At 43.0% G+C, this 13,637-nt stretch overlaps 1 protein-coding gene across 1 annotated transcript in view; it reads right to left on the bottom strand.

The window, feature by feature from the left end:
- LIX1 (limb and CNS expressed 1) overlaps positions 1–7,934 on the bottom strand; it is a 32,884-nt gene extending 24,950 nt beyond the window's left edge. The window contains exon 1 of the mRNA XM_028748777.2: positions 7,290–7,934. Within this exon, the coding sequence (XP_028604610.1) occupies positions 7,290–7,398 (109 nt within the window). The 5' untranslated portion in view covers positions 7,399–7,934. The remainder of the gene's footprint in view (positions 1–7,289) is intronic.
- Positions 7,935–13,637: the final 5,703 nt, after the last annotated feature.

Here is a 13,637-nt window from a genome sequence, read left to right as displayed (position 1 = left end):
TAGCAGTGCTTTTTATTTTAGAAGAGGATTATCCAAGCAGACGTTTTGCAATCTTCCTGGCAATGTGGAACAGAGCCATAACCCTGGGAATATTTCATTGTCACAAACGATCCGTTTATAAAGAACACACACGGTAAGTATTTCCTGCTTAGTCAGTTTTATACTTTAAAAGGGCTTTCAGAAGAAGAGTTGTTTTAACTAACTTGTCAGACTATTATTAAATAACCATTTGACTGCAGAGAAATATACATTTCATATTTGGGTTTTTTAAGTTGTATTTTTTTTAAAGTAAAAGACTATTTTTTTTGTCGCAAGGCTACTAAAATTGTCTTCTATTTCCTCAATCAATCTATGACACATAATCAGTAAAACCATATCATTTAAACAAATACCATAACTTATAGGCACACCTTCTTACAGCTGCCTCCCATTAGGGGCTATAATTTAACACACACCTCGACTGAAGCTGTAAAAGTTGGGCTCAGTTTGATACATGCAGATTGTTGAAATGTGTAGAATGAGAAAAAGCAACGCCATGGGGCTGAAATAGTTACGTTACATGGATGTAAGAGATATAATATTAATTTGGCTGCCATGTTGCATTTTATAAATCAAAATGCTGTAAAATGTGCACATGCCTATAACTCTCTCATACTGCTAAGACCATAAACTGGGCTAATCTGGCATTGATATGTCTCCAAGTTTCATGGGACTCAGTTGGGTCCTGTCCCCTCTTGTCGGCTCCTGTTGGGCTTATCTGGTGGTTAACAGGGAGTGCTCTGAGCAACACAGGCCAGCAAGGTCTAAGCTACCAGTTCAACTTCCCACATGCCTTGGAGCGACAGTACACCAGGGGAATTGTGGGAAATGTAAATAGCAACTAGACCAGTTGACCAGTGCTGATCAGAGCACTGGGACAAGAAGAGGAGGAGGAAGAAGTCAAGGGGCAGGGGGTACCCAAGACGGGCCAGAAGTGGGCTCCTACTTGATACTGGGGTCCCAGGAGCTCCCAAAGATGCAGGGGGCCAGCACCACCATGCTGATCTGCATATCATTATGGAACAGCTTTAAGTGGTGTGAGCCTGAAGTTACAAATATACAAAGCAATTGATTGGTGAAGGGTCTGGACAGACTTGCATATGTGGGCCTTGAGACCATAACCACTGTCATAAATTGCCTCACACGTTGCCTCAGTCTCCATGGTACTACTGTATCATGAGTGAGTGAGTGAGAGAGAGAGAGAGAGAGAGAGAGAGAGAGAACTGCTATTTACCCAAAAGACCCTTATTCACCACAGCCTAAAATTTCGCATCTATGTGTTCATTACAAGAGTACGACCCTCCCTTTGTCTGAATCATCTCTGGTCATATTCTCATCTTTCATTATCAAATCCCTCACTTCATTTCCAAACCATTCTTGCTTAGTTCCATCCCAAGGCCCACCCTTCCCATCTTCACAAGATGAAATATGAACAAGGCACTCCCCAGTTCACAGGTCAATCTCTTAGCCACTCTTAGTTACACAAGCGTTTTGCAAGAGATGCATCCTGAGCACTCTGTGGACAACTCCTGGAGTCCTCAGGTGTCTTTGAAGAGGACTACAGTGGACCTGTGCATTAGAACTGGGTGTACTGCTAAGCTGCTATAAAACGGTGGGAGACAAATTTTAAAGTGATTTAGGGATACTTTTGATGCCTACACTTTCTCATCTCAAACTGCTTTTTTAAAGCTGTCTCTTTCAGTGTCAGGGGGGCAATAAAACCCCAACGAGGTACAAGAAGAAAGCGGAACCATTCAGCATCTCCCTATTGGCCCACCCTCGTATGCTTTGCATCTCTCCTCTCATCCCTTTACAGCAGGAATGGGAAATCTGTAGCCTTCCAGCTGTTGCTGGACTCTAGCTTCCATCATCAGCAGTCAGCATTGCCAATGGTCAGGGGTGATGGGCACTGCAGCCCACAACAAATACTGGAAGACGACAGGTTCCATATCCCTGCTATATATCAATATGGATTCAATTCTGAAACACACACCTGCTGCTTACATGTCTAATTTGCTCCTCGAAGAGAAAAGAAGTGGATGCATAGTCATCCTGAGCTTAGAGCAGAGATTCCCAAACTTAGATCTCCAGCTGTTTTTAGACTACAACTCCCATCATCCCTAGCTATCAAGACCACTGGTCAAGGATGATGGGAATCATAGTCCAAAATTAGCTGAAGACCCAAGTTTGGGAAACACTGGCTTAGAGTATAGTACTGTTTCATCAGATAAGTTTTAGCCGAATAAGAATATGAGAGTACCACTAGAACAGCTGAAACAGTTGCTTGAGATTCCTGATTAATTAAGGCAGTCAAATGAGGACCAGACTTTACTCCTGGGGTTGGAGAACCTGTGTCTCAGGATGTTGTTGAACAACAGCTCCCAACATTTCTGGCCATTTACCATGCTTGCCCGGGCTGATGGGAGTTGAAGTCCAACAACTTCTGAAGAGCCACAGGTTCTCTAGCCTTGCTTCACTCATTGCCTCTGAACTGATTTCTGAAGCATCCAGTTATGTTTCTACTTTCCTGGCCTTCCCTCTCTGGAGGACTTGAGTTGAGGTCCTGAAGCTTTTCCACTGCCCTCAGCTTGAGGCAGTTATCAGTGATTTATTCCTAGATAATCCTTTGTGTAGCTGTTGAGCATCAGCGTGTGTTTCCACTTCTCGGTGAGGTCTCCTGGTGGTGGCCTTGAGGATCATGTTATTTCAGAAGGGGATCTTGGCTCCCTGCCTCTGCAGGGCCTCTTGCCAAAGACAATTTCAAAACTAGCATTAGGACCCCTGAACAAGGAGTTTCATGTGTCCTGAAATTGGCCCAGGCGCTCTCATTTGTGCATTTCAAGTACTGCTCTGATCCCAAGATGATTAATAAAACAATAAATATGAAGAATGATGGTGGCCATGCTTATTCTAGAAAAATCCATAAAGACTGTGGTCATCAGACTGCCATTTGATGAGGCCATGGATATTTGTTTGTGGTTTTTACAGATTATGTAATTGGCCTACAAACAAGGGTAGACCTGGAATTATTGTAAGGCATAATTCCCTTTCAGTTTGCAGAAAGCCAAACCACTGAGAAATTGAAATAGCCTTTGAGTGGAGGGTTCACGAATTTGTAGGTTTCTAACCTGTTTTTAATTCAGTTACCTCTGGCTGACCTTGGAACAACCTGAGTCAACCGTAACACATAAGCACGAATAGCTTGAAACACTGGAGGAGCACTCTGTCCATGTGTCCCACCTCCCTGTGACAAATGGATCTGGCCTGTGGCCTGTACAGGCCTCTGAAAGGGCTTTCTGAGTAATGTTTGGGGCCTCTTGCTGCTTGAGGGACTATTTCCTTGCTTCTGTGAACGAGCCCTTGCAGGGGCAGGTTAGTGTTCCACTCTTGCCCCTTTTTACCTCATCTGGGCTGGTTTTGTGATACAAAATACACAGTACATTTTAGCTGCCCCTCCTTTTTCTGTAAAAAAATAAATGAGGGAACTGCTCATCAGTTGTATTATGCATTTTCTATCTCATCTCCAAAGTAATTGGCTCAAATAATTCAGAAAAATGTGAAGATTGTAAAGGGCTGATCGTATAACCGCTTCATGATGAAAATAAGCTAAGGGCTGTATCCATTGCTAGTCAATGCCCTGCACATGTCCTTTTTTTATTGCTCACATGATGCTATCAGGGCAGTCACACACAACCCTGCATTCCATACTTTTTGGACCTCCCTGCTGAAATCCCATTACATTTTCAAACCACCAATGTTCTGGGCTTTTTATATATATATATTGGTCCTGCTTTTGTTGTACTGTGGTCTTCCAGACAGCAATAATGTGGTAGCACTGGGGAACCATCACAGGAGTAATAAAGCAGAATAAACCCACTACTAAAGGACTATTATTGTGTCAACTACGTAGTGCAGAACACACCTGCCGTAAAACACCAGCTGAGTGCCCCTTCCCACTGAAATTGACGGGCACTACTAATTTTGGTCCATTAATTTCAATGGGTTTACTCTGAGTAGAACTGAGTTGCATATAGCCCCAAGTCCTTTGAGATTCCACAGAATCCATCTTCCCTTTTACTGTTGTCTAAGGATGCTCATGTCATATCTGTAATGCTGCAGCACTGAACAAGTCTTGGCCATGAGGACCTTGGTGGTCAGATCATGTAACTGCGGTATTATCTTTCTTTCAAAATAGCATAACAATGTGCTGCTTGCTTCCTTTATGGCTGGGGTTGGGAACTGTGATCGCCAGTTGTCGTTGGATTCTGGCTTCCATGAGCCTCAGACAGCAGGTCAGGGATGATGGGAATTGTAGTCCAACAATATCTGGAGGGACACAGGTTCTCTGTTCCTACTTTAAGGGATTTACAGAGCAATCCTACTGCACAAAGAGTACTCGGAATTAGTTCCATGACTATCAAAGGGACTTATTCCCAGGTGATTAGGATAACATAACCTAATAATATGTGGTCTTTAGTGGTGATATTCATAGAACTCACATCTTCTTGTTTCCCTCTGGCTTAGGAGCTAGAGAATGCTATTGACCAAGCAAAGCAAGGCTTCTCAATCTGGTTTCCTGTTTGTAACAACATATCTCCCTTAAACATTGATACTGAAAAGGCATCTGGTATATGTGTTCAGGGCATTTTAAGTTCGAATATTAGCTTGTTCAAGGCAATTTGACACTTCAAGTTCAGCTTTGGTTATAGTGTGGTGGTGATAACGCCAAGGTTGCAGGTTTGATCCTCATATGGTACAGCTGCATATTCCTGCAATGGAATGAGTTGGACTAGATGATGTTCTGTGTCCTTATAAACTCTGTGACTCTATGAAACTCCAGTTTGACTCCCACATACATTTCCAAAGGAGAAGAAAATATGCAGAAAAGCAGCATACGATACATCTGCCCTGATCATTAAGATAGTGCCATGTTGTGTGTATGTGATTTTACATAAATCTCTATTTCAAGTTTGAATACTGGTTAGAATGACTCCAGGAAAAGAAACAGTTTGGGAAAGCAAAGGGTTGGCAAATACCATAATTGTAGGAACAAGGATTTAATCCATATAGGACCTTATATACTGAAACTGCTGGGGAAGTGAATGGGAAATATATGCAGCCTTTGGGACTCATGTAGATAATAGGGGGAATAGAATTCTTCTAAATAAATAACATAGTATATGTATAAATACTACTATTACTACTACTGCTACTACTACTAGCCTTCCATCAGCGGCGTAGCGTGGGTTGTCAGCACCCAGGGCAAGGCAAGTAATTTGCGCCCCCTAACCTGTGGATTTGCGCCCCCTAACCCGTGGATTTGCCCTAACCCCAGATGTTGCGCCCGGTGCGGCCGGCCCCCCCTTCACCCCCCATGCTACGCCACTGCCTTCCATATACATTTCTCAAGGTGATGTAGAAAATACAATAAGCACAGCCATAAAACCATTAAAAACAACACAGAAAAGAACAGTAAATTCATGTAAAAAACAAGTCCATACAAACCTATGGCAGACACTTATATTGAAAGTAAGATTTCTGAAACACTGATTTATGGGAGGTTTATCCTCTTCTGCATTAATGTAGGGACTGATAGCATTCAGCTGGCTAAAGTCCATTAACAGGATGCAATATATTCAATATATTCTAGTGGAAGAACTATTTTTTTACTGGTTAACCCCACTTTGTGATAAGATTCCATTCAAAATGGTATTCCAGCCCCATGTGCTTTCCTGCTTTATTGTAGCCATTCTTCCAGCCCACAAATCTGTGGGTGGTCACAATAACTTTGTCTGAGAGGCCAGTACATACATTTTCAATCAAAACCTTGTCAGATGATCTTCAGGAATCTGCCACAATGGGAGGGGAGGGGGGGAAGTTCCCCACCTTTTCTAGATCGAATCCTTTGTGCTTGTGGGATGTCTCTGCCTCCACAAGGTTTGTTAACTGCTGCTTAACGTGGGACTGATGCAATGGCATTGAGTTTTCCTTCTGGGTGGCCTCAGGAGCTGTATTTGTGTTTATCTGTCTAACTCTTGATTTCTGTCAAACTATGTATGGAATAACTGATACACAATTTCGCTCTCTCTCGCCAGCTGCTTATTTAAAGTCATTCATTCCATGCTCCTTTTGAAAGAACGCAAAGGACTGATGAAGTTGCTAACTCTTACCATAGCTCCGGACAAAGAAATTAAGCAGATACTTTCAAAGAGTGTCTCCCCCATAGTGCCGCAGAGTGTAATATAGATAATAATAAACTTTCTCTGTGAAATGTTGCCCAGCAAAGCCAGCCTAGTGATTTTTCTACAATGTGACTGAGTAATTTAGACTAATATTATAGCTGACAGTTTTCACAAATTATGAAAAAGCAATGAACTGAACAAAAAAAACATGCTGACGGAGAAGGTGAGACTACACTATTAGTCTGATTCATCACGATGAATTCTGGGGAATTTTCAAGTTGGTTTCCTCTTTAATATATAAGAATTTTCTCTTAAGCACAGAGCCAAGAGATTTTGGGTTGCATTCTGATGCCCTCTTTTATATGAATTAACACCTTGTCCTATAAAGATCACAGTCTCTGCTTAAAGGCAGCAAATTGAAGCTGTTTTATAATGCAATTGTATGCATGTCTACTCAAAAGTAAGTCCTACTCAGTGCTTACCTGCAGTCAAGTGTGTACAGGATTGCAGTCTGAGACACTGAGAACTTCTTGGAACTTAATTTAAGAGACATTAATACAAATTTTATTGAACAAACAGCCTCAGTATTTATAAACAGGACTGTTTTCAGATGCAATTTGAAGTGCATGTGACTTATAACTAGCATTATTCCTACAAATAAATAGCACATGAGTTACAATGAAAGAACACATGTAAATTTAGTATATAGGTACAATTGTAAACGGTAAACAGTTTAGCATGTTTTCAGGTAAAACTTTATTAAACATATAATCAAACCATTCTATGATTCGAAGTGTGTACGTATAGTACATTACTCTGTGATTGCAAATATAGTACTTGATTCCCCCCCGCCCCCGAGTTTTACTGCTACTCAGTACTAAGACCCACTGAGTTCATTTGGGCTTACTCCCAGGCCAGTGAGAATCGCAGCACTAACTCTTGCAGGAAAAAAAATATATTGATAAATATCACACATAGAGAGCAGAGCATTTGATGGGCTGATCTATACAACATCCCTGTTACAGGTTTGCCTGACTCAAAGTCCAGAAACTTTGTTTTGGTACTTACAGTCTTTAAACGCAAGTGCAGGGTCCCTGTGAGGCAGGACTTGGGAGATTATATGCTGTAGAGATTCCAAGGTTCTGTCCATTTTGGGCTGCCTTCTTGCAGATTGCATCCACAAAGTGTCCACCACATGCCTGAATTCTTCCAGCCCTGTCCTGAATTTATGCAGCTCATTGATGAACTGGATTACCAAAGAATCTCCCTCAGCATCTGCCAATCAGACATTGCCCAGATTCAAAAGACCCTTCAGGGGGTCCTCCTCCCCAGCTCGCTTATCTTTGTTGTAGGCTGAGCTAATTAGCTGGGGAGGCTGGTTGACAGGCTCCTTCCTCCTTGCTTTTTCCTCTGTTAAACACACCCACCTACTGGCTAGCTGGAGAAGCAAAGCATGCGAAAGACATTCCTCTCTTCATCCTGACATTGACTGAAGCTGCTGAAGCAGACAGTGTTGGACTTTCTGCTGACTTAATAAGAATTCACCTCCCACTGTTTAAAAAAATAATAATAATTGAGGAAAAGGGAAATGCGAAGATTAATATGGGATAGCTCGACGATGTCTTACTTTATGTACTGCTTGAAGGGCTGTCTGAGGACAACCCTTTATTTGATGGGTTATCTAAGTTCTATTTAAAGATAAAGAAGGGAGAGCAGGAGCCTCAAAGTTTCACAGTAGGGACGCCGGTAGCGCTGTGGTCTAAAGCACAGAGCCTCTTGGGCTTGCTGATCAGAAGGTCGGTGGTTCAAATCCCCGCGACAGGGTGAGCTCCCGTTGCTCTGTCCCTGCTCCTGCCAACCTAGCAGTTCGAAAGCATGCAAGTGCAAGTAGATAAATAGGTGACAGGAAGGTAAACGGCGTTTCCGTGCACTCTGGTTTCTGTCGCAGTGTTCTGTTGTCCCAGAAGCGGTTTAGTCATGCTGGCCACATGACTGGGGAAGCTGTCTGTGGACTCATCTTGACCTGAAGCGAGATGAGTGCCGCAACCCCATAGTTACCAATGCAAGTAGATAAATAGCTACCGCTCCAGTGGGATGGTAAATGGCGTTTCCGTGCGCTGCTCTGGTTTCACCAGAAGCGGCTTAGTCACGCTGGCCACATGACCCGGAAAAACTGTCTGCAGACGAACATCGACTCCCTTGGCCAGTAAAGCGAGATGAGCACCACAACCCCAGAGTTGCTCACGACTGGACTTAATTGTCAGGGGTCCCTTTACCTAACCGCCCAGGGGTCCTTTACCTTTTTCTTTTTTAACCAAAGTTTCACATCAATGGCTAGTCCCTGTGGAACAGACTGAGCATGCACTCAGATCACCTGTGGAGAGTCTGCCCCATTCAGTTAAGATGTATTCTTTTTAATTATAGGAATTGTTTTTAAGTTTACACCTCTGCATTAGCAGGTAGTAGTGGTAGTAATAATGATAAGTTTTTATGCCACCCACCTGTGGGTTACCACAGCCACTCTGGGCAGCTTCCAACAAATTAAAACACTAAGACACCAAACATTAAAAACTTCCTTAGACAGGGCTGCCTTCAGATGTCTTCTAAAAGTCAAATAGTTGTTTTATTTCCTTGACATCTGATGGGAGAGCATTCCACAAGGAGAATGCAACTACTGAGATGGCCCTCTGCCAGGTTCCCTGCAACCTCACTTCTTGTAGTGAGGGAACCACCAGAAGGCCCTTGGAGCTGGACCTCAGTGTCCAGGCTGAACGATGGAGGAGACACTCCTTCAGGTATGCAGGACCAAAGCCATGGTGCCCATTTTGCAACAATTTGTCTTCTCTCTTGTGGCGATATATAAGTGGTCACTCTAATATGGGACCCCACTTTAGATATTAAAGCAGTAAATTTTGTTGTTGTTTAGTTGTGTCCGACTCTTCATGACCCCATGGACCAGAGCACGCCAGGCACTCCTGTCTTCCACTGCCTCACGCTAATGGTTTGGACCTGAGAGAATTGCTTTAGCTGCCTCCAAATTTGAAATTTGTTCTCCAGTAATGTATATGGAGGTTTACACAAGTCCCTGCCCCAAGCATCTTGTAATCTTAAGTTTCATTCATGGGAAAGAGACAAGGGAAGTGGAAGAAAGGAAGAAGAAAGGGCAATGTGAGCAAATATAGTAGCATGTGCTTGCTTAGTCCTTGGGTTGTGGATTAAGGCAAGGTAAGCAACTTCTGGCCCTCCAGATGTTGCGGACTATAACTCCCATAATCGTTGAGCACTGGCCATGTAGTCTGGAGATGTTGGAGGTTGTTGTAGTTCAACAGGTGCAACAACATAAATTGTGTAAAGAAATGTATTATAGCCTGCGTGTAGGGTCACTTCCCCTTATGACAGCTAGGTAAAGGTAAAGGTACCCCTGTCCGTACGGGCCAGTCTTGACAGACTCTGGGGTTGTGCGCTCATCTCACTCTACAGGCCGGGAGCCAGCGCTGTCCGCAGACACTTCCGGGTCACGTGGCCAGCGTGACAAGCTGCATCTGGAGAGCCAGCGCAGCACACGGAACGCCGTTTACCTTCCCGCTAGTAAGCGGTCCCTATTTATCTACTTGCACCCGAAGGTGCTTTCGAACTGCTAGGTCGGCAGGCGCTGGGACCGAACGACGGGAGCGCACCCCGCTGCGGGGATTCGAACCGCCGACCTTTCAATCGGCAAGTCCTAGGTGCTGAGGCTTTAATCCACAGCGCCACCCGCGTCCCATTTATGACAGCTAAGACAACACAAAATGGCTGACCATGCCAAGCCATATCCTGTCCAGACTCTGTGGAAGAGTTAGGAAGCACATAAAACTTTAGGGTAGGGGTTTAGGACGCTGGCTTCCTCCATTCCTGACTACTGACTGAGCTGGCTGGGGCCAATAGATACTGCGAATCCAACAGAACCCTCCACTTGAGTGCTTGGATATTTTTTTTTAATTTTTAAAAACACCTCTCGGGGAACAAAAACATTTCAAATAATCCAAAAAACCCAAGAGCCATCTCTCAAATCAGTACAATTACATGGACCAAGGGGCCTGTAAGAGGCTTCCTGACAGACTCTTACCTTTGCATGCTATTTTTTAAAAAACAAATGAGGAAAAAGCTTCTGCCTATCTTGCCAATGTTCACCTCTCTGTAGGGAGGCTTGGTAACATCTGCAGATGGACTATTTCTTAACCAAGGTAAGGAGGGGAAAAAAATGACACCTGTTACTGATTTTCAGTTACAAATAGCAGCCAGGGTGGTAGGGCAGCAAACGTAGCTGACAGCTTTTATTTCCATATAGCTGAAAGTCAGGTAATATGCACAATATTGTATCAGAAGATACAGAGTCTTCAGCATTTTTGTGACTCTTGTTTGACCAGTTACGAAAACCCTGTTAAGTGCAGCCATTAAAAATGCATTTGAAGGATGTTGATTAAACAATCCTCCGATACCTGCTAAATATGTGAATTTGTTAGGACTGTCTGGGACGTTATTGACTTAACCTCCCTGTTTCCTCAGGTTCCCAGTAAATAAAGTAAACTTTTGTTTTATCTACATATGAAATATAAATGGAACACCGCGGAGTCCAGCCTTTGTATAAACTTCATAGTGACCTCTGATGACTTCAGATATTTCAGGAATTCTACCTCTGTTCTTGTTAAGAGATATATCATGGTACAATGTCAGGGCCGAGTTCCTCCCTTAGCCATTTTTATCCCCAGAGAAATGTATGGTAATCTAAACAAAACCGAAGGTTAAGGACAAGTGGTTACTTATGGCTATGCCTTGGAATGACTTTTATTTTTCAAAAATGCCTTAAATACCTTTGTCTTTATCCCAAAATGAAACAAAGTCTGAAGCATGTGAAATCACATTAACTCAATCTAATCCCTTGCTATACTGCTTTGCTTCTCTATCTCCCCATTATTTATCTAAATGTCCTATCTGTACATACACAGCTCAGTGCGCGAGAAGAGGATTGCCATAGGCTGAGGCCGCCTCTTCTTCTTTCTTGGTCTACCAGGATGAATTTCTGGGCATCATTATGTTCATCCAATGGAGCCCTCCTTCCCAGGCTCTCAGTGCACTGCCAACTCCTGCTCTGATGCATGCAGGGCTTAGAAAACCATGAATTTTCTGGATAAGGGTAAAGGACTCCTGGACGGTTAAGTCCAATCAAAGGCAACTATGGAGCTGCAGTGCTCATTTCACTTTCAGGCTGAGGGAGCCGGCGTTTGTCCAGCTTTCCAGGTCATGTGGCCAGCATGACTAAACCGCTTCTGGCGCAACAGAACACCGTGGTGGAAACCAAGAGAGCATGGAAATGCCATTTACCTTCCCGACGCAGTTGTACCTATTTATCTACTTGCACTGGCGTGCTTTCAAACTGCTAGGTTGACAGGAGCTGGGACAGAGCAACAGGAGCTCACCCTATCGTGGGGATTCAAACCACTGACCTTCTGATTGGCAAGCCCAAGAGGCTCAGTGGTTTAGACCACAGCGCCACCCGCATCCCTACCTGGATAATAGCATGCAAACTGTAGGTGCTCAGCCCAGAGGCAGCACATGTGACTAAGAGAGAGGCATACAAGGCTCTCCACTTCCTGGTATTAAATGTTAATATAAACCGATCCTCTCTTTAAATAAAATAAAAAACCTGTCAATCAAGTGTTTATACCCAATGTTCTCAGAGGAGACACCGTGCCCCAAAACTGTGGGGTATTCCCATGTTCCATCGCTTTAGCCTTTTGAATAGTTTACTCAAAAGCAACCAAGTCTAATGCTTCTCTGGGACTTGCCTAACGAGTTTTGCAGTTCTTTCGATGCTGGTCCGTGACCTCAGGTGACACGAAAGCTTAACAAGCAACATACAAATTGCTTCCAGGGTCCAGAACCCTGAGAAAAGGCATGGAAGTAGTCAGTCTTGTTCAAATGTGTGGCAGCTGTTTGCATCAGGGGATGATGCAGATGGAAGTGGGCAGGTAATAAGCATAACATGTGCAAACTATCTTCTCTTGTGGAAATCTGTTAAAGGTTACTTTCAAGAACGTTAGCATCATCAACCTTTCAGCCCTTCCCCTAATCTTGAAACAGAAACGCATATACCCTATAGTTTCTTTAATTTTAAAAAAATAAATCCCTGTTCAGACTTTAAAAGCCAACTAGCAAAATCTCTGCAAATATGCTAGGAAGGATGGAAGTGAACAGAGGGCATGTACCGGTATATTGAAAGGCTTGAGTTCAGAGCATCTTTGTTCTGCACGCAAGTCCATGATGTATTTCACAGAACCAGAGTTGGAAGGGACCACAAAGGCCATCTACTTCAATCCCCTGCAATGCAGGAATCTTTGGGGCAATGTGTACCTTCCCATTAGAAACTTAAGCTCTCCCCCATTGTACTGCAGTGCTGTATTTCTCTCCCCACTACAGTAAATGGCAATTTGTCATACAGGTATGTGGGAAAAAGTAAAGGGCAACACTTGCGAGCCACCATTGATGCCTTCCAGCTGTACAATTCAGTGATTCCATTTTGGCCTGCAACATTCCCATTTAGGTGGGCAATTAAAATTTTCTTAGGCCACTGGGCTTTTAACCTGTTTTCAGTTCTTGCCTGCTAAATGCTCAGGTTTTTTCTTGGTTGCTGTAATATGCTCTGTTCTTGAATTCTTTTAGAAACAGATAAGCTGTAGTGATCATATTATATATGATCTCTGGCTATGTATGGCTGCTTCACCAATGAGAAAACCATTCCCACCCCACATTTTTAAGACTTCAGCTGCTATATTAAATACACTCACAGAAACTATCATAAACTGAACTTCCCGAAGATGATTCAAGCTGTAGTGCAGAATAGAAGGAAACATGAATTTAAAAATATGCTGGCCCTAGCTGGCCTGATTATCTTTAAATTTCTGATTTACATTTTATTGTTTTTACAGAAACCACACCTTTTTGATTTATTTAAAAAGTCTTTCCCCTCCTTTCTGGAGTTCTTAAACTTATCCCATACAGTTTTAGATGCCCTCCCTGTGGAACACCCTCCCTTCAGATATCAAGGAGATAAAGAACTACACAACGTTTAGAAGGCAGCTCTGTTTGGAAAGTTTTCAATGTTTGATGTTTTATTATGTTTTAATATATGCTGTAAGCCGCCCAGAGTGGTTGGGGAAACCCAGCCAGATGGGCAGGGTATAAATAATAAAATTATTATTATTACTAACAAAGTAGATTCAGCACAACAAGAGTTTGCTTCTATTTCTGCTAGATAAAGATCTTTTATGCACTTTAAACCCACACTTCAGCCAAGTGCTCCGGGCTACTGGGTTTCCAAGGTATTTTGCGAGAGGCTATCTAGCACATTGTTGAATGTACGTGAACAAAATTTATTAG

This window comes from Podarcis muralis, chromosome 11 (genome assembly GCF_964188315.1).
Source record: "Podarcis muralis chromosome 11, rPodMur119.hap1.1, whole genome shotgun sequence".
NCBI lineage: Eukaryota > Metazoa > Chordata > Lepidosauria > Squamata > Lacertidae > Podarcis > Podarcis muralis.
The sequence above is the reverse complement of the archived record's forward strand: the minus strand, read 5'-3'. Positions and strand labels throughout refer to the sequence as shown.